Source organism: Gallus gallus, chromosome 17 (assembly GCF_016699485.2).
Source record: "Gallus gallus isolate bGalGal1 chromosome 17, bGalGal1.mat.broiler.GRCg7b, whole genome shotgun sequence".
NCBI classification, from domain to species: domain Eukaryota; kingdom Metazoa; phylum Chordata; class Aves; order Galliformes; family Phasianidae; genus Gallus; species Gallus gallus.
In genome coordinates, this window is record NC_052548.1 from 3081997 (window position 1) to 3105825 (window position 23829).

General features: G+C 61.5%; 3 protein-coding genes across 14 annotated transcripts in view; 2 read left to right on the top strand and 1 right to left on the bottom strand.

The window, feature by feature from the left end:
• The window catches only part of LOC101747382 (alpha collagen LOC101747382), a 42739-nt gene extending 42304 nt beyond the window's left edge, over positions 1 to 435 (top strand). For 8 of the 9 annotated variants that reach the window (XM_025156090.3, XM_040649233.2, XM_025156091.3 and 5 more), the window contains one exon: positions 143 to 435. In XM_025156090.3, coding sequence (XP_025011858.2) covers positions 143 to 292 — 150 coding nt within the window. In that variant the 3' untranslated portion in view covers positions 293 to 435. The remainder of the gene's footprint in view (positions 1 to 142) is intronic. The other variant, XM_025156095.3, reaches the window with a different exon arrangement.
• A 489-nt stretch (positions 436 to 924) lies between these two features.
• Positions 925 to 4157, top strand: SLC31A2 (solute carrier family 31 member 2). 2 transcript variants are annotated; one of them, XM_040649096.2, is made up of 4 exons: positions 925 to 2388; positions 2846 to 2912; positions 3077 to 3293; positions 3501 to 4157. In XM_040649096.2, the coding sequence occupies exons 2-4, from the start codon at positions 2846 to 2848 to the stop codon at positions 3697 to 3699; spliced, it is 483 nt and encodes a 160-aa protein (XP_040505030.1). In that variant the 5' UTR covers positions 925 to 2388; the 3' UTR covers positions 3700 to 4157. The 2 variants fall into 2 exon arrangements, with proteins under 2 accessions (XP_040505030.1, NP_001264614.2); NM_001277685.2 differs by having other exon boundaries at positions 925 to 1014.
• FAM129B (family with sequence similarity 129 member B) lies at positions 4126 to 23091 on the bottom strand. 3 transcript variants are annotated; one of them, XM_015279684.4, is made up of 14 exons: positions 22922 to 23091; positions 14336 to 14466; positions 11879 to 12007; positions 11470 to 11575; positions 11050 to 11217; positions 8995 to 9110; positions 8814 to 8918; positions 7992 to 8154; positions 7554 to 7741; positions 7217 to 7372; positions 6974 to 7090; positions 6477 to 6584; positions 6274 to 6385; positions 4126 to 5947 (listed from the first exon to the last, which is right to left on the bottom strand). In XM_015279684.4, exons 1-14 carry the CDS (start codon positions 22974 to 22976, stop codon positions 4905 to 4907), a joined length of 2697 nt encoding a protein of 898 aa, XP_015135170.2. In that variant the 5' UTR covers positions 22977 to 23091; the 3' UTR covers positions 4126 to 4904. The 3 variants fall into 3 exon arrangements, with proteins under 3 accessions (XP_015135170.2, XP_046757805.1, XP_015135171.2); XM_046901849.1 differs by lacking the exon at positions 22922 to 23091 and adding an exon at positions 16573 to 21919; XM_015279685.3 differs by lacking the exon at positions 22922 to 23091 and adding an exon at positions 15689 to 15876.
• Between the last annotated feature and the right edge of the window lie 738 nt (positions 23092 to 23829).

Consider the following 23829-nt stretch of genomic DNA (forward strand, 5'->3'; position numbering starts at 1 on the left):
CATCCTCAGCACTGCAAACCCAGGGCTCAGGGTTGAGCTGCTCGCTGGCTCTGAGCATCCCCATGGAGCCAGGTGGGATGGATGGGGCAGGGGTAGGGCTGAACCCAGCCGGGGGTCTCAGCACCACTCGTCATCCTTTCAGCTGGATAACGACTCCTCCATCGCTGACACCATCTTCCACTTCGCCACGGAGGAGCTGGCCCTGCTGCCCCTACGGGACCTGGCTGTGTTCCACGACGGCGATGCCTCGCACCAGTTTGGGTTCACCATCGGCCCCGTCTGCTTCAGCTGAGCGCTGGGGGTCAGGCGGGGTTGGCCCCGGGGTGGGGTGCTGTGTTTGTAGCTGCCTTATGCCATGGACTACACTTCTTTGTGAAGTAGAAGGACATTGTTTACAAAGTCATTTCTCTATAAATTATATATATATATATATGTAATATATATATGAGAAGGTGCTGATTTAATGAGCGGAGGGGGAGAGGGGTCTTGTGATCATAGGAGAGGAGAAACAAAAGGCAGAAACCGCTGGCTGGGGGGTTATCCACTCTTACTTCAAGCAGCACGTGGAGCCTTAATACCTGCACTGCTACACCTGGTCACAGGATAAACATCAGGAGCTTAAAGCAATATTTCACCCACTCCCCCCATTTCCTTCCTTAGCGCTGGGAGGTGTGCTCCCAACTGGGGAAGCTGAGGCAGGGACAGCCCCAGCGCCCACCTTTGTGGGGTGCTCTTCCTCGTGGCTGGCCCGGTTTGGGTGCGAAAAGGCACGTGTTCACGGTACGGCATGGCACGGCACGACACAGCACGGCACGACACAGCACGGCACGACACAGCACGGCACGGCACAGCATGGCACGGCACGGGATGGCACGGGGCGGTCCCACAGCCGCACTACAACTCCCGACGTACCCCGCACCGCGCGTCACTCGGCAGCGCCGTGCTGAGCCGAGCCGTGCGGAGCCGAGCCGGGACGGGCTGAGCTGCGCTCCGCTCCGCACCGCCGCCATGGAGGTGAGGCTGCTGCCGGGGCCGCACCGTGCTGAGCTGTGCCGTGTTGTGCCGTGCTATGCCGTGCTATGCCGTGCTATGCTGTGCCGTGCTGCCCCTCGCAGCGCCCGCGCTCCCGCAGCTCTCCTCTCCCCCCCGCACAGCTCTGTCCGCCCACCCCGTCGAGCGATGCAGCGCATCCCTTCCCTCGGGGCTGGGCACGGGCCGGACCCCGCAGCACGGCCGCATCCCGCTCCTTCCCAACCTCCCCAACCCCTTTCCACCCCCAGCCCCTTTCCATCCCCGTCTCCGTACGGACACTTCTCCCTGCGGCGCTGCACGTCTTCCCGCACGGCTTTGCCCCGCTTCCCCTTTCAGCCCCGTGCTTTGTGTTTATGACTGTAGCGGGGTTGCAAAACCCGTTCGCCCCACGCTCGCCCTCCCCACCCCGTGCCCACGCAGTGCTCACAGCAGAAACTCACAGCCAGAGCTGCCGTCGCTGCATGGGTGTGCCATCACCCTGCACTCGGATGTGTTTGTGGCTGCCGGCCCGAGGAGCATCCTATCAGCCCCATGAACACCCTTGGGTACCCAATGGCACAGAGCAGCAGGCAGCAGGCAGCAGCATGGAGACCTTCTGCACGTCGCTCCTGTTCCTGTGCCCCCAAAGTAGCACTGCCTCCTCCCTGCCCAGCCTGGCAGTTGAGGTGTGCAAAGGAGAAGGAGTTTCATTTGATGGCTAATTATCATAAATCTGTTGCCAAAGGAAGCTTAAAAGCATAAGGCAATTACACGTCCTAATGTGCTTTGGTAATGAGCGGATGGAGTGTGTAATTAGAGCCCAGCTGCAGCGCGGGTACCTCTGCTTATGGGATGGGATTCCTGACCGATGCTGGTCCCAGAATATGACCTTAGATGGGCCAGGTTGGGGCTGAGAAGAGGGAGGACATCTGGGGATGGTTGGGGACAGCTGAGTGCCGAGAGGTCCTGCAAGGAGGAAAACCCAGAGTGTGTGGCCGTGGCGAAGAAAGAAGAACTGGCAGCGGTGACCTCAGTCTGGAGGTGGTTTCATTAGGGAAGGGCCATGGGCTAGGAGCTCCTTCTGCTATTTCAGCATGATAAAGCTCTCTGGATCCTCTGCTCCACTGCGAAATGGCCCCACATGGGATTTAGTCACAGGTTGAAAGGAAACCCTGCAGGGATGTTCTTAGCCGGAGGTGCTGACATTGGGTGGCTGTGATACCCCCTTCCACCCGTCCCCAGGACACAGAGCCCCACCGCGGGGTGCAGAGGCTGCAGATTTGGGGCGGTGCTGATGGAAGGGCACGGCTGGTTTCCATCTGGACGGACAACATCTGGCATCTGTGGGTGCATCTGGAGCAGCCTGCCAAGGGCAAGGCAAGGCAAAAGAAGCCCGTGGGAGGCAGAGGAGCGCAGCGGGCTTCCAGGTGCATGCTGCCACTGCCAGTTTCGCTGCAGGCTCCAGGCGGCACCCAGCAGCTGGTGCCTGCCTGCCATGAACTCCCATCTCTGGGGTCCTGGCAGTGCATGCAGGGCGGTGGGACATGGCTGGCTGGCTGTGACTGGGGTAGGTCAGAGCTCCCCTTAGCAGCATTACATGCAAAGCCTGCACTGCATGCCTGTGATTTGCAAACACAGTTCCTGTTTTGGGAACCTGACAGCAGCATTTGGACATACCCTAAGTGGTTGCCAGCACTGTGGGATTTCCCACTGGTGTCACCGAGCCACGTGGGCCGGCTGTCACACTGCTCCCTGGGTGCTCTGCCAGCATGGCTTTGCCTTCAAATGCACGGGAGGGGACGGTCCTGAATGCTGTTTCTTGTCTCCTTTGCAGATGACTTTCTCCTTCTCGGACAGGCTGGTGCTGCTCTTTGACTGCTGGAGCGTGCACAGCCCCACAGGTAGGCTGTGCCCCCAGATGAACACACCCCTCCATCCCTGCAAATAGTTGGAGGGCATTTCCATTATCCCTGCTGAAAACGATTCGCTCAGCTGAGTGCAAGATATTCTTTCGTGGGAAAAGAGCACTGCTGCTGGTGATGTCGTTGGGGTTGTCTTTGTGCAGGGCTGGCACTGTCCGTGCTGGTGATCCTGCTGCTCTCCGTGCTGTATGAAGTGGTGAAGATGGGCAAAGCCAAAGTGCTGCGGAGGGCGCTGCTGGCCGTGCCCCCCACCTTCAGCCAGGACACACTGCTGGGACCCAACGAAGGGGACAGCGGGGATGGCGGCGGTGGGGACAGTGAGGACAGCGGTGGCCAGGAGCGTGAGGCCATGCAGGGCAGGTATGGGGCTGGGGGTGCTGGGAGGGCCGGGAGATGGGGATGGAGAGAAGGACCACCTTCACCCCCCCTGTGATCCCTTCCCCATTCATTCAGAGCCGGGTTTGTGTTTGCTGCAAAGCAGTGCCCAAATCCTGGTCACCCATGGCGGTGACACCTGTGCTGTCCCCATGCTGTCCCCATGCTGACAGTCTCTATCTCTCCCCATAGGTGGTTCCGGTACCATGTGGGCCAGACGTTGCTCCACGTGGTTCAGGTGGTGGTGGGCTACACGCTGATGCTGGCTGTCATGTCTTACAACGCATGGATCTTCCTCGGGGTGGTTGCAGGCTCTGCTCTGGGCTACTTTGTGGTGTACCCACTGCTCTGCGTGGGCTACGGGGCTGTCGCCTCTCATCCCATCCAGTAGCACTGTCACTTCTGCTGGCTCTATCCTTGTCCCTGTGCTGTGCAGGACACAGAGCGATGCTGGGACACGCAGTGCTGGCAGGACGGGGCTGGCACTGGGGCTGTCCCCTGCCCTGCCACCGCTGCGGCCGTCCATGTGCTCTCAGGGAGCTTTATAGCTGTGGGATGGGGATGATGGCTGCTGGGGGGCACTGGGATGCTTCAAGTGTGTGCTCCTGGGCAGGACTCAGCCCTGCTCATGCCCCCTCACGCTGTGCCTTGTGGGTGCAGGGCACTGGCTCATGCACCTCTTTTTTAGCACTTTAGGGTTAGAGTCAGGGCGTGCTGCTGCTGGGATGCCCAGGGCAATGAAACCATTGCATCGCTCAGCTCTCAGCTGCTGCATGCTGCAGCAGCAGGGTTTAGGAGTAAGGATGCTCTCCTCTGGTTTTAAATAAAGCTTTTTTTCTCTTTTATTAATTATTATAAGCATATATATATTTTAAAACATTTGTATAACATTCTTAATAAAATATCTTGGAAGAGACAGGTCTGAAGTTCCCAAAGCAAGGCACTTCGGGGGGGCCTCCCCCAGTGGTTCGGGCTGGGCACCCCCTGCAGTGGCAGAAACAGCGGCACCAAACCTACAGCGGGGTCGAGGTGAGCTGCAGCGGGGTGTAGGTGTGCACGCACGTGTACATGCAGACACCCCAGCCCCAACCATCTCTCCAGTGCTTTTAGTGCATCCCTGCCCAGAGCCTGCGTCTGACCCCCAGACCTATGCTGAAGCCCCACGGCTGTGCCCCATCACTGCTGTTGTGAGGACAGGGGGTGCTCGCCTGTGCCCAGCGAGGTGGGGTGCACCCCCCCCCGGGACCAAATGCCACGCAGCGCTGCGCACCCCAACCCTCATGGACACGTCTTCCACCTCCTCTCAACGGTAGCAGAGGATGCCCAGGAGCACCCCACAGCTGTGGGCATGGGGATGGCAGTGGGAGCATCCTGCAGCCCCCGGTGGCTAAAGCATCTCTCCAGAAGAAAAGAAGGAAATAAGGCAGAAGAAGGACAGAGCAGTGTGCAGCGGGTGCCCTGTGCCAATCCAGGGCCCCCCCAGCCTCAACTAGCAGGACCACACGGGGCTCCTCCCAGTTAGGTATTCCCCATCCCCTCCCTGGTCCCAGTCCCCATCCCCGGTGTGACCAGGGCCAGTCTGCAGCAGGAATGGGGCTAGAACTCAGTCTGCATCCCCTCAATGCTCTCCGTCGTGCCCGCGGGCTGTGGGGGGCTGCATGCCTCTGGGAGGGCCACCTCCTCACCCGTCTCCTTGTCACTGCGCTGGTGGCAAGTGGTCCCAGCAGGCGGCAGTGGGACCTCTGCTCTGGGTGCAGGGGATGCCGGTGTGGCATGATGCACTTCATCTCCTGGTGGGATCTCAGCTCTGGGTGCAGGTGATGCAGGCACACCACGGTGCACCTTATCGCTGGGTGGGACATCAGCTCCGGGTGCAGGAGATGCGGATGTGCCATGAGGCACCTTATCACCAGATGGGATCTCAGCTCCAGATGTGACCTCAGCTCCAGATACAGATGATGCAGGCGCAGCACGGTGCAGCCCATCCTGTGACAGGACCTCGGATCCAGTTGTGGGTGATGCAGGCACGGCCCGCTGCACCTCATCCCTTGCTGCGCTCTCGGCTTCAGGAGCAGGTGGTGCTGCTGGTGCATGGCGCACCCCATCCTCTGACGGGACCTTGGCTCCAGATGTGGGTGCTGCCGGTGCAGCACGCCGCGCCCCACCCCCATCACTGGCCGGACCCTTATTGGGGCCATCACCCGGTGCAGCCCCCGCTGCCACCACCACCTCCTTGGTGGCACCGCTGTCCTGCGTGCTGTGGGTACCGTTCGTCAGCCTCTCCTCTGTGAGCACCTCAATGCTCTCCTTGGCCAGCGCCTCCCGGATCTCCGCCACCCCATCCGGGGACCCCGGAGGCACCCTGGGCTCTGGGGGCTCGGGCGAGCTGGGGGACATCAGCATCTCGGCACCCATCTCGTAGGGCAGGGCCCCCTCGTCGTCCTGGATCACCGACACCACCTGCTTGGCCCTGCGGCGCTTGTCGGCGGCCGGCTCAGCCTCGGGCTGCCCGCCGTGCTCCTCGCCCCAGTCGATGGGGCTGCCCTCGCCCAGCAGGTGCAGGTTGGGATCGCTGTTGTGCATCACCATGCTGTCACGGTACAGGTTGTGCTTCCGCTGCACGGCTGCCTCCTTCACGGCTGGTGGCACCGAGAGAGGTATCAGATGGGGTGGCACCAGAACCACGCACCGGGCGTGGGGTCACCCTTCCTCCTACAGACCTCAGCACTCTGCATGGGGCCACCCTTCCTCATACAGCACCCTGCACGGGGTCACCCATGGACCTCAGCTCCTTGCATGGGGTCACTCCTTCCTTCTACAAGCCCCAGCATTCTGTGGGTCTTCCTTCTGTGCAGCACCCAGTTGGACCCCCTAGATGCTTCCCATGCTGCTAAGCCCTTGCATACACGAGGGGTCTCCCCACCCAGCACCCACCCAGGCAGCTGGAGACCCCGGAACCCCCTACCTTGCATGATGTCCTTCATCACAGACTGCAGCACGACCTCCTCATATGTGTTCTCCACCAGGATGAAGCTGGCAAAGTCCTCGAAGATGAGCTCCTGGAACTTGGCTAGCTCCTGCCAGAGGGGAGGGATCAGGGTGGGATGTAGGAGCTCCCCTTCCCCAGGGATGCTGAACCTCCACAGAGAGGTCCTCCCATGAGCTTACCCCCTTGCAGGTGGGTGCCAGCTTCTTCAGCAGGAAAGGGATGGTGATCTGCAGCAGGGCCTCCCTGAAGAACTTCTTCCGCACCGTGCTGCTGTCGTAATCATATTTCTGTGGGGTGGATGAGAGTGGCCACGGGTCAACACCCATGAGGGCTGCACGGTGGCACAGGCACAGCCCATGCATTTGGGTTCCCAACCCATTTGCATGGGGCTGAATGGGTTCCCCTGTCCCTCGCATCCTCGGTCACCACTTTCTGCAGTAGGGTTTGGGTCACTGTGAAACCTGAGTGGTTTTCCCATGGACCCATGCACACCTTCACGTGGGTCTGGGTCCTCCACCTCCTGCCCTACTCACCTGCCCCAGATCTCAGCAAAAGGCATGGAAGTCTCAACAGCAAGAAGCACTTGTCAAAAAACTTCTGGCATACACGATGAGGGTCCTTGCTGTCCTCCTCACCCCAGGAGCCCCCAGGGCATAGGAGCAGCCCCAGCCCTCACCTTGAGCACCCTCTCCAGGATGCGCTGGATGGACTTGCAGAGTTCATCCTTGCCCTGCAGCTTCCCCAGCTCCTGGTGGAGCAGCGTCTCGAAGGTGTACAAGGCGTCATCCATTTGCTGTGACAAGAGCCAAGAGGTCAGTGGCAGTGGGGGACCAAAGGGGCTGGGCTGGATCTGTCCCCACACTCCAGCAGCTCCGCCTTGGGGATACGTGGGGATGAAGGCAGGGAGTGCCTATCCTACCTGTCGCATGTGGATCTGAGCCCTCTGCTTGAAGACAGACGTGCTGGAGACGTCGAAGCGCTGCTGGAGGCCCTCCAGCTTCAGCTGCTCCATCTTCTCGTAGCACGACTGCATCTTCACTGGGTGGAAGGCCAGGTGGGACAGCTTCTCCATGTACTGGGGACAGAGCTGAGCTCAGCAGGGCTGGGACGTGTCACCCTACAGCCCACACCTCCAGAAGGGCTCTGTCCCGGGGTGTCTTCCTAACCTGTGGTTCCCCAGCTCCGTCCCTACTGAGTACGGCAATGGGATTGGCCATGCCACCCCCAACCTTCACCCTGCCCGGCTCAGAGCTCACCTCCACCAGCTTCTCCAGGCCGCCCTCATTGACGATGTTCATGTTCATGTCCGTCACCTCCTTGAAGAAGACCTCCCGCACCTCGGCGAAGCCCTGGCTCGTCGGGGTCATCAGGGCCTCCAGGATGGAGGAGATGTAGGGCTGGACGTGGTTACGGACACAGATCTCCGCTTTGGGGAGGACGAAGGCTGGGCGGAGAGCAGCGGGGAGCATGGCAAGGCTGCTCTGCCCTTCCAGCTCCGCCTAACCCCAGCTTGGGAGAGAGGATGCTCCTTTCCTCAAATCCCTCCAGAAGTCTCTCAGACCCACGGTTACAACAGAAGGGGCTCTCGAGGGTGGCCCTCAGCCTGCATCGAACCCATTCCTGTCCCATTGCTTTGCTTTGGGCTCACTGCCCAACTTGTCCCCCATCTGCACCCTCTCCCCATGGGGCTCTACCTCGGATCTTGCTGGCCAGGTGCTCCTTGGAGGTGATGATCTGGTCCATGTCAGTCCGGATGCTGCTCTCCATCTGGGGCCGCTCCAGCTCGCACTTGGCCACCATGGCATCATACTGTGCCTTGGTCTGCTCGTAGACCATCCTATAGACTGCATCCGAGATCTGGGGAGGGAGAGGGGGGTGACAGGAGGCCCCTGATGGTCACAAGCCCGTAGGATGTCCACGGACTTAGGACATGGGCAGGACCCATGAGCTCCACGAGACTGCTGGAGCCCACACTGCAGCCTGATGCTGTGATTTTGGGGCCAGCAGGCGGCAGAGCAGTGCCTCCCCTCCGTTCCCTCCCTCCCCCCTCCCAGTTTTGCAGCATTAACTCTGGGCTGTGCTGCGGAGACCACAGCCACTGCAAAAAAAAAAAAAAAAAAACACCAAAAAACAAAAAAAAAGCAAGATTTGAGCATTTTTAGGCTGCACATTATGAGCTTGGTGGCAACTATGAAGGCTGCAACAGGCGGTTCTGAAGAGCGCTCTGTCTATTTGGCAAGGGCTGGGGCTGGGGCTGGATTTAGCCTGCTCTACCCTAAAAATGGCTCGCTAAATATAGCTGGATGGGCTATGCTTCCTCCAGTTGGCTTCCCCCATTCTCAGAAGCAGAGTGCTGGGCAGGGCTGGCTGCAGCAGGGGACAACAAGGTCCTGGGCAGAGTGACACCAACAGGAAGCCATGGGGCAACCCAGCCTGGTGAGATGGGACATGCCCCAAAGTGGGGGCAGCCAAAGCAGGGGGGTCAGCACTGAAGTCCCCACATCAACCACCCGCACCTGGATCCAGGTCCGCTGGCGCTCCTGTGTTTTGCCCTTCAGCCGTGGGCCGATGGCGCTCCGCAGCTCCGGCAGCAGCTCCTCCATCACCAGGTTGCTCAGGACCTGTAAAGGGATGAGGCGATGGGGGACCCTGCCCGGCCCTACAAGGGCCCCACACAGCCCCTGGGTCAGCCCTCACCTGGCTCTGGTTGCCACACAGCATGTCCCAGGTGCCGTACTGCTCCTTGGACTGGCGGTACATGCGGACGGCGTCAGTGAAGGCTGGAGCCTCCACTTTGGAGTCCTCCGAGATCCCTGGTGGGGAGGGGATGAGTGAGCATGAGGATGGGGGGGCGGGCACTGGCACATCCCCAGCCTGCACGCCACACGGGTTTCCGTGTCTGCCATTGCACAGTGCCCAGGGATAGGGGGGACCCTGTCCCTAATGCTGTCCCATACAAAGGAGGGGTTGGGGAGCTCCCATAGGCAGACCCCCCCTGAGCGGAACACAGGGCAGGAGAGCATCCAGCAGGAAAAGGGGAGGGCAGGAGAGCACCCGAGAGAAAACAGCTCAGAAAGACCCACGGCCTCAGTGAGCGCTGAATGGTGCATGGTGAGCCCAGCAGGTTCGGTGAGCCTCGGTGGCACAGGAGGACTGGGGGCTCAGTGTGCCACAGTGGTGCATGGGGAACTGCTGACTCAGCAACCCCAGATGCCACAGTCAGAGGAGGGTCTTGGTGTGCCCCAATGGTCTATGAGGACAATGGGCTCAGCGAGTCCCAGTGGAGCACGGTGGCCCTGCAAAGCCCCAGTGGCACAGCTGGAAGAGGGGTTGAGCAGGACTGGGGGAGCTCTGCAAGCCCCAGTGGTGCATGGAGTCAGTCCTAAGGGCTCTGCAAGCCCCCATGGTGCACGGGGCCCTGGGCTGCCTGGGAGGGGCTGGAGGAAGGGGGGCCCTGAGGACACAGCACAGCCTGGGAGGAAGAGGAAAGCGGGGATGAGTCACGAGGAGGCACAGTGTGCTCCAGCCGGTTCTGCTGCCCCCGGGATGTGAGTGCTGTGATTCACCACAGCACGGGGCCGCCGCATAAGGGGGGCGTGGATGCCACCCTCAGCCCTCCCCAGGGGTCTGGCTGCTGCTCCCCGGCTCTCTTGGCAATGCTGCCCTGGTGAGAGTGCCACGTAGTGAGGTGCCATGCACCAGGGAACAATGCTGTGCCCAGCACAGCAAGGGGAGAGGTCCCACAGGTGCATAGGGCAGGGGGTGACCCGGCTGGACATGCTGTGTGAGGGGTCCCATTGCTCATCCCCAATCCTTAGGGAACAGCTGGTGTTTCAAAACCAGGGACTCGTAAAGGGAGGTGAAAATTCCCACACTGTTTACAGCTGGAGGCAGACACAGAGCCTCTAATTTGGGAGGGAAAAAAAAAAAAGAAAGAAAAGAAAAGAAAAAAGAAAGTTGCCCAACAGCAACAAAAGATCTTTCATTGGATTGGAAACAGTATCTGAAACATGGCAAGAACGGCAGCGGGCAGAAATCCGGAGCTGGGGAAGGGAAGGAACGTCTCACAAAGAAAAACAGTCTGCACAAATGGAGAAAAACCCACCCGAGCAGATCGGCTCCTGGGGCTGTGCCCATCTCTGCGCCCGTGCAGAGGAGGAGGAGAGGACCCAACGCAGCACGGATTATTACCCAACAACATTGCTCTGCCCCACAGAAACGGGGCTGCGCGCAGCTCCCAGGTGGGAAAGGCACACAGCAGAGCAGGCAGCGCTGCTCTTTGCTTTGCAGCAGGTTGCAGGGCCAGCACCTCCTCCCCGGGATGCTGTCTCGCCCCAGGAGCGCCTGGGTACGCTCAGCAGGAAAATCATGTTCTCCTGACACAGTATCGGGGCCGTGGGAGGCCGGTCCCGTCCGCATGCAGCCCGAGCCCCAAAGAGGGTGGGAGGAGGAGGGAGGGAGGGCGGGATGGCGGCTGCCTGCAGTTTGGATGACTTTAATTACTGAATACTTTCTGCCTTGGGGTGGTAAATAGTCATTAGGGCTCCCCACGCCGGCGTCCAGCTGGCTGCAGGCAGGCAGTGCCATCACGCTGCTCAGGGGCACGGGATGGAGACCCCCGTGCCCACCCTCGCTGCTGGCCGATTCCCACCTCTTCACCCCTGTATCTTCCCCTGTAGGTCAACAGAGACCGCTGTGGGGCTCCCAGAAGGCCACGATGCTCTCCCCACCGAGGTGCCCCCCCCCGCTCACCGTTGTTGCAGTGCCGCACGCAGTCCTGGAACACAGCTCCCCACTTCTCCTGTTCTTTGCCCGTCATCAGGCAGAAGTAATAGTGCCGGGCGTAGGGGTGCCAGAGGATGAGGGGGAAATCCGTGGGGCACTTCAGGATGGGGGTGTTCCCCGATTTGGGGGTGATGCCTGCAGGGGGAAGGATGCGCTGAAGGGCAGAGGGATAGGGACGAGCGATGCTGCAGGGGTGGGGGGTCCGTCTGCTGGTCCCCATCCGCATCCCAGGGGCTTATGAGGGGCAGAGCATCCCAATGGAGGCTCTACCTGGGGGACTACGGGGTTGTAACCCCGCACCACAAAGCCACCCCTGCCCACCTATCCCCGTGGGACGCTCGGCAGCATGGTGATGCGGGGGGACCCCGAGCATCCCTCCCAACTCACCGGGCAGGCTGCTGCTCACCAGCTCCAGGTACTGCTCCACTGAGGTGAGCACCTTGTAGCCTGCACTGTTGATCAGCACACGGGGAGGCAGCTCTCTCTCGTAAGCCTGAGAAGAAAGAGCTGGTCAGAGCAGGGTGGTGATGTGGGGCATAGGTATGGCATGGGAAGAGTCCAGGGGAGAGGGGTGAAAGGGTCTTTTCCTCCTCCAACAGGATGGATGGGGGAGGAAAGCTCAAAGGGCAGCTTGGAAACAACAAGGGCCATCAGGAAACACCATCGATGGTCACGGGGTGTCCATCCTTGCAGGGAAGTCAGCCCGGAGGAGGATGGGGGGTGGAAGGAGGACATGGGCAGCATCACCCACAGGTGACAGCCCCATGCAAGGAGGTGATGCTGGAGCCGTCCTCACCAGTTTGTTCTCATACAGCACCAGCCCATAGTTGTGTGGGACCACGCAGAAGCGGTTCCTCCACTTCTTGTTCTCTTCGATGTACTGGAAGAGGTTGCCCGAGTAGATGACGTGGTCCTCCAGAGGGACCTGTCGGGAGGAGAAGTGCTGTGACACGGGGACGGGGGCGACGGGGAGCACCCACCCCACTGTCCCTCAAATGCAGGTGCCTAAATAGTGCCTCTGGGTGATGTTCCGTGGGGGTCCCACCTGCACAGCCCTAACAGAGCTCCGGGGGATGCTCGCATAGCAGTCACCATAGAGGTGGCCATCCTCTGTAGCCCAACTCCGGATGGTGCTGGAATGCCCCAGGCTGCTTGGATGGAGTTGCATGAGGCCAGCCCACGTCTCGGGGCCGAGCAGCCCCTGCAGCCCCCGCAGGCTGCGCTGACACCAGCCATGAGCCAGCCAAGAATGCGTCCCAGGAATTTTTATGACCTCAGGAACATAAACAAGAGCTGAGAGCACTCCTGACAGTGTGAGCAGCCGGCGACTGGCTCTCCATCCTCCACCCACCGTGGTGGCCATTGCAGGCACCGCACTGTGCACCCAGCACGACCCTGACGATGGGCATTTCTCCCCCCGTTTCCTTCCCCAGACACTGAACTCCTTCACCAAGCAGCACCCGCTTTGCTTTTGGGGAGGACTGGGAGCATGCTGGCTCAGCAAGCAGGCTGACAGCCCTACTGCACGGCCCCACTCTCCACCCAAAGCATTTCCCAAAGGCATAAAGGGACACCTCGATGGGGAGAAGCAGCAGGGTGTTGAGCTGGGGGTGACAGCCCTAAGAGTGAGAGCTGGGGACGGCGAAAGTCCAGCAGAGCCAAGGTGATGCCAGCTCCCATCAGCATCACTCGAGGGCAGCCCAAACAACAGGGCTCAGCCCATCGTGAGGACCTGGCTTGCACCCCGGAGCGCTGAGCCTGCCTCACCCAGCAAACATCTGGGACATGCAGGAATGTGGCAAATTGCAAGGAGGGGCAGGGAGGCGGCCGGCGAGCGTGGAGGAGGATGCTCGGGGATGGACTCCTGGGGTGGATGAGAGCTTTGCAGCAGCCCTGCTCTGCCCCGGGGGCTGCCCCTGCACTGCTCCCACGTGCAGTGTGCCTGCACCAGGTGCTGTTCCCATCGCTTGTCACCAAACCAGATGCCAACATGAGGGCCTCTCTGCAGAGGGGAACTCTTGCAGGAAGAACCTCCTACCTGGTCCTGCATGGTCCTGTTTGGTCCTGTTTCATCGTACTTGGTCCTATTAGGTTCTGTTTGATCCTACTTGGTCCTATTTGGTCCTACTTGGTCCTATTTGGTCCTGTTCAGTCCTACTTGGTCCTATTTGGTCCTGTGCAGTCCTACTTGATCCTATTTGGTCCTGTTCAGTCCTACTTGGTCCTGTTTGGTCCTATTCGGTCCTACTTGGTCCTGTTTAACTGTACTTGGTCCTATTAGGCCCTACTTGGTCCTGTTCAGTCCTACTTGGTCAGACTTGGTCCTGTTTAGTCCTATTTGGTCCTGTTTGGCCCAATTTGGTCCTATTTGATCCTACTTGTGGCCCGGTGCTGCACCACGTCCCTGACCTCATGCTGTTGCCACTTCTCAGACATTCCTGAGCTTGCTTCAGGAGGCACCACCCGGTGAAGGCATCAGCCAAGCAACGATGACCCGATTATTTCCTCCCTGCGGACACTGGGCTCCCTGTTCCTGCTCAGGAACTCGTCCCTCCACACCTTTATTTTGCTTGACACACCCGGGCAGGCAGGGACATTGCAAAACCTGCACCGGGACACACCGGGAGTGTCACCGCTCCGGTCCTCACGTAAGCTGCCCCTCTCCCATTGCATCGGACCCAGTGATCCCCACGGGTCCCTTCCTCCTGCTTGGGGCATTCTGTGGTTCCGTGACTCTGTGAACACCCACGGCTGCGTGCCCATCCTGCACACCCTGCCCTCCTAATGCCCCATCCCAAAGGCTGTAATGATGCCAGCTTCCTAGGAGGGGCTTTGGGAACGTTTTCTGGCTACTTTATGGTGATGGAAGCACTTCAGACTGAGAGCTGCTCAGGAACGATTTCATCCCCTTCCCAGTGCTAGAGCATGGCTTGCACCCAGTCACAGAGGAAAGGCAGTCCAGAACAATCCAGCCATGCCCTACAGCTGCAGCCTCACCCAGGGATTTATAGGGCATGAGCAGTTCCCAAGAGCTCCGTATCAGGAAGGAGTGCCTGCAGCCAGACCCACATCCACACCGAGCTGCTGGGTGTGCTCACTGCACTGATCAGAGCAGAAAGCTTTCAGGGGACCCCCGTGGGCTGCAGACCCCCTCCATCACCTTCTCCTCGGGGCTCCTCTCCCAGCCCCACGGTGCCTCCATTCCTATGGGGCTGCCCAGTGCAGAGGGAGGAAGATGAATCTGAGCTCTTACCTTGCGGTGCAGCAGCTGTGCCTGCGGCCCCCCATTGCCTTCAATCTCATAGCGGATGCTGTTGAAGAGTGCTACCCCATACTGTTCCCTGTAGCAGCGGGAGAATTCCCCCAGCACCTTCCCGGTCTTCTCTGCAAAGGGAGAGCAGAGTTAGGATGCACCCCATGCGCCCTACAGCCTCAACCCACAGCACTGGGTGCGCCCTGGGGACGTGTCCCCAGTGCCATGTCGCTGTGGGGCCTCCATCACCTCTGTGCCCCACGGGGAGCAGCCCCACAGGCTGAGCTCTGGCATCCCACAGCACAAATTTGGCCACATTTGCACTTTCACACCCAGCCAACACCGCCGTGCTGCCCTCGTGCCCGAAGGAGCAGGGTTCAGCACGGGGCCACCTCCGAGCCCGCTGCCCTCTGCCCTCCCCATCCAGCCCAGGATTAGCATAGTCTTCTCCTTATTATTTTTTGGCCTTTCACATTAGTGCCGTGGATTCCTCTCCCAAGCAGGAAATTCCTGACATTAAGGCCATTCCGGCACCACGGCGCTTCCTGCGCATTGTGCAGCCCCGCGCCCGTCTCACTGCAGCCCCACAGGAAGGGCTGCGCCTTCACCACCGCTCCAAGCGGCTGCGGATGGGGGCAGCCCCCCAGCTCCGTGCTCGGGACCCACATCGCCCCATAAGGAATGCCACGTGGAAGGGCTGGAGACGCTCAGGGCCAAGCGTGCAGCAAGGGGAAAGACAACCTGAACGGTGCCCCCCGCCCCACGAAGTGTAGACACCCACCGTGGTGCTCAGAAAGCTCCTGCACCCCCTGAAGCCTGGCTGCCCCCACAACCCCCCGCCCTGCCTGACTTCAGCACGATGGAATCTGGAGGTGCCGGAGGGACTCCCACGGCCTGAGTCACCAGGTGCTGGCGCAGCACCCAAAAGCCAGCCCTGTGCCACCCGCGCCGCTTGGCACCAGCGTGGCACGCTGCTGCACGAGCACCCTGCACCATGAGCACCCCGTGGGTACCTGCCCCACGCAGCACCCTGCCCTACGTGCACCCTGCCCAACTCCAGACCCCATCCAAGCTTCCTCCGCAACAAAGCCCGTTGCAAAGCTTCAAGCATTTTGGGGAGAGACTGCCAGCAAAAGGATGGCTTTCCCAGAGTTCCCCCGAGCGCACGGGGCCTCCGGTTTGAATCCTGCTCAACTTTGCCCTGGATGTGTCATGGGGGAAGAGCTGAGGCTGCCAGCAATGGGCTGCTCCGTCTCCCCGGCGCTTTGGAAGGACGCACCAAGGATGCACCGTGCACCACCTCCAACAGCACGGAGCAAAGAGCCGGCTTGGGCAAGGAGAGGAATTCCTCACCCAACTTCTGGCCTTTTCTCCTGGCACCAGCCCAGCGTGCAGCCATACCGTGCCCGTGTTTACGGGGCAGTTCTGCAGTGCGTGGCTGAGGAACGGCGTTGTTTTGGCTGCGGCTCCGGGCGGCGATGTTGACAGCTGAGATTTAGAGGGACGTTTTGAGGCTTCATTTCCTTTCAGTTCATGGGAAAAAAAAGCATCCCCGCTCCCCCCCGGCCGTCCAGACGGCTTAGTCACTCATTCTTCTCCGATTAACAGCCGGGCCAATTAAGAGGTCTTAAGCAAATGGGAAAGCAAAAGTCAATTACTTGCAGATAGTGAAACAAAAGGCTCTCAGTGAAGCCGCCAACAGCGCTGCTTCTCTCCCAGATGGGGTGCACTGGAGGGGCCCAGAGGGTGCTGGGGTCTATGGCACGGAGTCCCTGCCCCAACTGGGGTCCAATGGGCCTTCAGCAGAGGGTCCAGCACCGCTTTGCCCCTGGGTCTCCTCCTAAGGGCTGAGCTCAAGAGGATCTGTTGGCAGGCGTGAAAGCACTCAGTGATGCACAGCTGTGAGGCAGAAGGTGCCATGAGGCCGGGCGCGATGCTGGGTGCCCCACGACAGCACATGCATGGAGCTCAGCTCTGCCCTTCCTGCGTTCTGCCAGGGCTCGTCTTGGCAAAACCAGCCCTGCCCACCGCTCGGACTGGTCATGCTGGGACCAGTGCCAGCCTGGGGCAGGGGCACAGTGCTCGGGGCAGCCCCACACTGCTGGCACTCCCAGGGGTGTGTGCAGCTCACAGAGGGTTCACGGTTCGGCCACAGTGCAGCGCGCACTGCATCCCAGAGCTCAACGCATGGACCGGCCCCAAGAGAGCTGCCTGTTGCCATCACAGCTCCACCATACCTTCCCTTCCAGCACTTCACGTTTGCCCTTTGAGTTTTGCCTCTTTCCATGCAGCAACACCTGCAGCACGCAGCGCCCTGCGCAGCACTGTAGGCCCTCTCCCTCCTCACCCCGAGCAAAAGGGATGGGAGGGGAAGGGCTGAGTGCTGTGCCAGCCCCATGCTTGAGGCACCAGTGCGTGGCCAGAGCCCGTGTGCCTCATTCCCTTGGAAATCATGTGAAAATGAGAGTGACACCATAAATAGCCGTGGCTGCAGAGTCAGCGGGGCCAGCAGTGGGGAGGTCAGAGCTGACTGCAGCAACAGCAGGATGGCAGCAGGGACAGGGTGAGGACGGGGCCACCAGGCAGGTCTTTGCCCCACAGCCGGCTGGGCACAGCCAGTGCTCCCCCTGCCAGGTGTGGGGCCTGCAGTGGGATTCCTCCAGGTTTGCTCAGCTCCCACTCCTGAGAGCAATGGGCAGGGAGGGAGCAGCGCGCTGTGCCTGAGCCCCAAAGATTCGTGGGGCCCCCCAGAAGTCCCAGATGGAACGGACAGAGGGACGCAGCCATTGCCCCCACACATATGGGCTGACACATCCGAGCAGGAACGCTGCCCCAGCCTCTCCCTCAGCCCACATCCCGTTTCGTAAGCCCATAGCCCTGCACCCCGTGCCAGATGCATCCTCCAGGGATCACATCCTCCCCCTCCCCCCCCCCCACCCCACTACTGAACCACATCGGGGGTTGCCCTGGAAATCCCAACCCCCCTCACCCCCCCCGCCCCGCTTTGCTTTGCTTTGCACAAGGAAGAAAGCGGAGCAGGGGGCACCCAAGCAAAGCCTCATTGAAGGGCAGGAATTTTCCTCCCGGTGCAGGGTAAAAAAAGAAATAATAATTACAAAATAAAGGATAAAAAGGCCCATTGAGTCAGCCTTGGGCTGGCGGAGCCCGCAGTGCCTGAGTCAGCAGCAGGCTGAGGAAAGCCCCAGCACTGTGCCACCGCCTGCGTGTCCCTGCACTGTCCCCATGGTGGTCAATGATCAGCAAGTGGGGAGGGGGATGCATCCCCACCCATCCAGTGTGCTCCTCTGGGAGGGGAAGAATGGGTGGAAGCTGCTTTCCTGCCTACAAACAAAGCCAGCCCAGCAGCAGGGCTCTCTTGCTGGGCACCCTGGCAGCCCCCAGCTGTCCTCACTGTGTCCCCGCTGCACCCCCACGCTGCCCTGCCTGCATGTCACTGCTCTGAGCCCTCCAGGGGACAGCGGGCACTCCTGTCCAGGTCCCCCATCCCTGTGCCAGCAGACCTCCATCACTGCCTGGTCCAAACCCACCTGACACGCGTGCATGCCCCAAATCCCAGTGCTATGTGGGCATCCTCAGTAAGGGTGCACAGCACGATGGGGATGGGGGGCACAACCAGGGATGGGGTGCCCAGCACAGCACAGAAGGGGTGCACGGTGTGTTGGATCTTAACTCAGCAGCACCCTGTGAGCCCCGAGCGACTGCTGCTGCTGCTGAGCTTGGGGGTGGGCTGGGGACAGCCTGTGGACATTGAGCCCCACTGCTGTGTCACCGCACTGCCCTGATGGAGCTGGGCATGGGGCAGCACGGGCTGGTGGCTAAAACGAGCTTTGGAGAGCTGGGCCAGCAGCACAAGGGCACCTCACCGCCCTGCTGCAATAATCCAGCACCAGGATCCAGGCTAATCTCCAGCCTGCAGGTCAGAGCTTCGGGAACTCCAATCTCTATCTCCATCCAGCAAACACAAACTGGTGCTCATCAGCCTGACACAGCCCCAGCCCAGCACCCCCTGCCCCGCTCCATCCCTGCGCCCACATCCCTGGGGCACCCGGCCAGCCTGACCCCCCCCCCAACCCCCCCTCTCTGCCCCATGGCATTATCAGGATTTAGATTAAGTTTATCCGGAGCTGCTGGGGAACAAACAGAGGGCGGAGGCGGCTGGCAGGGCCCACCCCAGCTCTTTGTTCGCTCTATCAATGGGCTGCACCCAGCAGCCCCGGTCCGATAACCCTGGGAGGATGGCATCACCGGCCCCCAAACCATCCAGGGAGTTTGGGGTTAAATCATATCTTAAAGGAAAAAAAAAAAGAAAAAGAAAAAAAGAGAGAAAGAAAGAAAAAGAAGAAAGGACAAAAATGAAAGAGAGACGAATCAGCCCAGGTGGTGGAAGTGGGACAGCAGTGCTATTGTGCCCCCAGCAGTGACCTCAGCCTGGACTCACTGCTCCGAAGGGCGAGAGAGGGACGGCGCAGGGAAACCAGGCAGAAACCAGCGGGGCTCGGCAGGGAGCTGGTTTGGGTTCTGCCAACAGATGAGAGCCAGAGGTCACCCAACAGCCACCCAAACGGATTCCGGTGCGTGAGGGCACGGGATTGCATCCCTTCAGCCCTATGTCCCCACGGTGGTGTCCCCACGGGGCTGCGCCCCCTCCCAGTGCTGCACCCAATGGGTGCTTTCCCAGCGGCGCTCTCAGCCCAAAGCAAATAAACCTGCGCAGCGCAGCGCGGGAGGAGCTCACGAAATCCACGGGGGAGAGAGCAAAACAGCAAGCAAAGCACGGCCCTGTGGCCTGGGAACCGCCGGGGTGGGTGGCTGCCTGCCTCCTGCTGCTGCCCAGGGACTGCGTGCAGCTCCGGCGCACGGAAGGAATGTGCATCTGAATATCAAACAGCATTCGAGGCCTCCGCGGGGCTGGGGAAGGATGACCGAGCCCAAACCCCAGCTGTGCACGGCACAGCCAAACCCCAACCCTGCAGTTGAGAGCGATGTCCTGTTGCTCCCTGAGCTCCGGCGGCTCCAGGCTGTGCCCACCAACCCTCGGCTGAGTCACTGCTGTGCCACCCCGCGGTCACCCACGCGGTGTCCGGCGGCACTTGGGAGCCATGTGTCAGCTCCGTGGGGCCAAGCGGGGTCTGCAGGGCTCCCGTGCCTCTCGTGCTCCTGGTGCTGCAGGCAGCAGGAGGAGGACGGTCCCAGGGGGTACACGAGCAGGTGGCCCCTCCTGCCCACCCCCACCCCCCCCCCCTCCTTCCAGCCCCAAGGAGAAGAGCTAGAGCTGGCACGCTCCCAGTGCCAGCGGGAAACCCAATCCAGCACCGGGGGAGGAGACCGAACAAAGACTTTTATGTACGTCAAAGGAAAAAGGGGGAAAAAAAAAAGAGGTATTTGAACAAAACAGCCCTGAGCCTGTTCTCGGCTCTGCCCCTGCTGCTGGAGGGTTTCCTGTTCCCTGATGGGGACACGCCACGCCGGGGCTGGAGCACCCACACAGATGAGCACCCGGGGGAGATCCCGGCTGTGGGGCACAGGGATGGGCACTGCGCTCCGCCACCGTGCACTGAGCACCACTGCCCTCTCCCTTTACGAAGGGGGAAAAGGTGGAGCTTTGCTCCTTCCTCCTGCTCCGTCCTTGAGAAGCTCTGCAGGAAATGTGCTCACTGTTAGCAGCCGTGCTCTGGCCTTTCCTCCCATTGGCTCTTCCCATGGGGCAGCACGGGGCCATCCAGGTGTGGGGCGAGCTGGGCAGATGCGAGGCAGTGAGGTTCCCCCCTCGCCGGGATCCTACAGCTGGGCACCGGCTGGGTCCTGGGATGCTGCAGGGGATGGGAATGGGAGGGGGTCCCTTTGCAGACCCGTGGCTGGGACCTCTGCAGCCATTTGGGGACAGGAGGGAGGCAGAGGCTTGGGAAGTGCCAGCCCTTGCCTGTGCTTTGCTCGCTTGGGCAACGCAACAGGAGCAGGGGTGGCTGATTGCAGTGCTCAGGGGCTGATGTGAGCACCCAAGGGGAGCTCTCAGCTGTGATCCGGGCTCAGCTCCTCCTGCTCCGGGCCAGCAGGGCTCCCAGCACCTGCCTGCATAGGAGGGGACCCACTGGGCTCCCCTGTGCCCTGACACGTTGGCTCCAAGCACATCCCATGCTCCGACATGACGGCTGCAGGTGAGCCCTGGCGTGCCAGAACCAGCCGATCCCCGCTGGTGCACAGCCCTGGCATGCCAGGGGAGTTATTTATTGAGCGATGAAAGCAGACACGCACTTCAGGATGAGGAACCTCCCGACCTCCCTGGATCTACAGGGAGCTCAGCACCCAACCTGCAGAGCTGTGCAGCCCCAGATGCATCCTGGGGCTGTGATTGCTGCTGGCTGCTCAGCCCCAGCACCCTGGCATAGTGGTGGCTGGAGATGTTCCTTAGCCATTGCAAAGGACCAAGTGTCGTGCTTAAGCAAGACAAGGCCAGGGCATCCAGCTGCTCCCTGCCAGCCCACAGAGCTGCCGAGGCGCCAAGGTCCTCTTGCAGAAGCCCATCAGATCTGCATGGTACTGGGGACACGGAGCCCTGTGGTCACCCCGCGACATCCCTTCCTGCTGGCAGGCTGCTCCCCCCACCCTCGTGTCCCCAGTGCCACAGTGCCCGTGCTGGGCACGCTGGAACAAGGAGAAGTGATGATGCCTGCTCCAGCCCGTGAGCAGGGTGGGTGCACGTCCCCACCCACAGAGTGGAGGAAGAGGGGGAGGAAGGCAGCCAGAGGATGCTGACAAACAAGCGTGGGTGACTCAGGCTGGGATGATGGGGAGCAGTAGGAAGTCCTTCCCATCACCGCAGCCCCCCATCGTTGTGGTCTCAGAGAGGAAGACGGGAGCTGCCAAAAACTCAGCCCACTGTAACCACAGCCCTGCTGCCACCGCTGCTCCCTGCACAGATGCACCCGAAGCAGAAGGATCCCCAGATCCCGCCCCTGCTCCCAGCAGCAGGGATGGCTCTGGTCCCAGCTCTCACCCCCTCCCCACTGCTTGCTGCACGCCCACCCTGCAGCATCCCCAATGCAAGGGGGCTGCAGGCACACAGCAAAGCAGTGGGGTCCCCAGAGCCGCCCTTCCTGCAGCAGGGCTCACACCCCACTGCCCCCTCCCAGCTCTGGGTGCCGGCACAGCAAGCAGCAAACAGGCCGTGCCAGCAGGAAAGCCCTGCGTTTCCCCCACCAATTGCTTTGCATGCCTGACAGCAAGTCGTGCCTTGCCTGCCTGCCTGCCTGCCTGCCTGCCCGCCGCCCCTCCCAGCCCGCAGCCCTTCCACCCAGCACCCAGCCCAGCCCAAAGGTGCACGGCGCAGACAGCAGGCGGGCTACAGCCTCTTCTGGGGGGGTCCAGTGCAGGTGTCCACCCACCCCCAAACCTCAGAACTGTGGCGCTCACACCCACAGCAAGTCACCCGCAGTCCCCAGACCTCCACACAGGGGCTGAATCCCCCAGTGCAACACCCCAGTGCTGCTACTTGCCTTGCAGGCACCCCACGTGTGGCCCTGCAGAGAGGTTCCCAGTGGGATCCCCTGGCTGCGCTCCTCGGGATTGAGAGAGGGACACGGTTTGGTGCCATGGGACGTGCTTTGGGGTACGGCGCACTGGGAAGCCCTGAGCCTGCAGTCCCAAAGCCGTGCAACGCACGCACAGCTCATTGCAGGCTCAGCTTCAAAGCGCAAACCTGCTGGCGTCCTGCTGCTCCACATACCACGTAAGCATTCCTGCAAGCCGGCCACGGGGCCTGGCAGGCGGGGTGGGCTCTGCTCCCCACTTTGGGGCTGCTCCCACTTGCGGCGATGGAAGTGAGCCCTGTCTGGAGCACGGCGAGGGCAGTGCCGGGGGGGTGGGAGGCTGACCCTGTTTTGGGGGTCACGCACAGCCCCGCGGGCAGCCCCACACAAAACCATGCTTGTCGGGGCTCCGGCATCGTCCATCAGCCACCGCACAGCTGTAGGGTCTTTCAATGACCCCATTGTCACCCTCCTGCTCCCGGCAGCCCCGGAGCCCCTGAGGAACCCCCTGACCACGACAGGGAGCAGAAAGTTTCTCTGCCCTCCACTCCCCCCCCCCCCCCCCCCACACACACACAGAGCATCGGTAGGGAGCAAAAAGTTTCTTTCGGGATCCCAACCATCAGCAAAACCCCTTTTACAACCGCGCTGCCAGCATCCCGTCCTCCCCACCGAGCGGGGCCAACACAAACACCGCGCACAACTGCGCCTTTCAGCCGGGAGGAGGGAGAGCCCCCAACCCGCACACCCACCCCAAAGGGCCGGGGAGGGGCAGAACGCGGGGATAGCCGGGGAAGGGGGGGAGGGAGGGGAGGGGGAAGAAGGGGAGGGAGGCAGGGAAAAACAGTAGATAAATAAATCAGAGGAAGAAGAAATGATACGAAATGAACAGAAACGCAAAGTTTAAAGTCGGAGAAAAGCTTCGGGGAGGGGGTGGGGAGGGCTGAGGGTGGCAACGCGCGGGGTGCCCCTCGGACACCTCCGGGGTCCCCCCCTCCCCTCCCCGCTGCCTTCCCTCCTCCGACTTTCGGGCTCTCACCTGCGATGTGCTGCCGGCGGCCCTCGTCCAGGTGAGAGGAGAGCACATCGCCCATGGCGCCGGGCCGGGGGGTGGGGGTGGGGTGGGGTGGGGGGGCTCAGTGGGGCAGCGCGGTGCTCAGGAGGAGAGCAGCCCCATGGTGCGGGCCCGGCTCTGACGGCCGCGGCGCTGCGGAGCCGCCCCCGGACACTCCCTCTGCTCCGCTCCGCTCCGCTCCGCGCCCGGCCGCGCCCGCTGCCCCCGACACCCCCCTCCTCCCCCCCCCCCCCCACTCCGCCTTCGTGTGCGATGGGATGGGACGGGCTGGAGGAGGGTTGAAGGAGAGGAAGGTTGAGAAGCGAGCGCTGCTCGGTGCTGGAAGGATGGTGGGGGGGGGATCACCTCGGTTTTAATCCCCAAATAGCATCTCTGTGCCCCCCCCCGCCTCTCCCCCCCCCCCCCCCATAGCGCTGCGGGCCCCGTGCCAGCTCCTGCGGCTCCTGGCGCCAGGCAAACCAGCTCTGTTGGCAGCGGCCTCCGCTCTGACATTGCTTCAGAGGGCGATTGCAACACGCGCTCTACCTGAGCGCCCACACCCAGCCCGGCGTGGAGCTCAGCCTGAGCTGCTCTCGGTGTGGAGTGGGGGGGACAGAGCGGGGGGAGAGCCTCCATGCCTCCGTGCACAGCATGCACGGCTCCAAAACGCTTTGCAGCCTCGGGGGAGCGACCGGGAAAGCGCCAGCAGCGCCCAGACCAGAGGGAACATCGAACTGGGGCTGCTGGGATGGGTTACGTCCCACCAGCCCAGCAAAACCCCACCGCACGTCTCAGTGGGGCTGGGCACGGCCGTGCCCCGGGCTGCTGCACGCCTCAAAGGGAACGAAGCAGCCGGAGGAAGCGGTGCGGAGCTCCTCCTTCCAACGCCGCCG

Bases quoted from the DNA above. Each gene is read 5' to 3' on its own strand.
- SLC31A2 (NM_001277685.2), top strand. The intron at 2,913-3,076 runs GTAGGCTGTGCC...GTCTTTGTGCAG, and splicing joins GAGCGTGCACAGCCCCACAG to GGCTGGCACTGTCCGTGCTG. The intron at 3,294-3,500 runs GTATGGGGCTGG...CTCTCCCCATAG, and splicing joins CGTGAGGCCATGCAGGGCAG to GTGGTTCCGGTACCATGTGG.
- FAM129B (XM_015279684.4), bottom strand. From the start codon at position 22,976: ATGGGCGATGTGCTCTCCTCTCACCTGGACGAGGGCCGCCGGCAGCAC. The intron at 7,091-7,216 runs GTAGGATAGGCA...CTCTTGTCACAG, and splicing joins CTCAGATCCACATGCGACAG to CAAATGGATGACGCCTTGTA. The intron at 5,948-6,273 runs GTAGGGGGTTCC...CGGTGCCACCAG, and splicing joins GATGAAGGACATCATGCAAG to CCGTGAAGGAGGCAGCCGTG.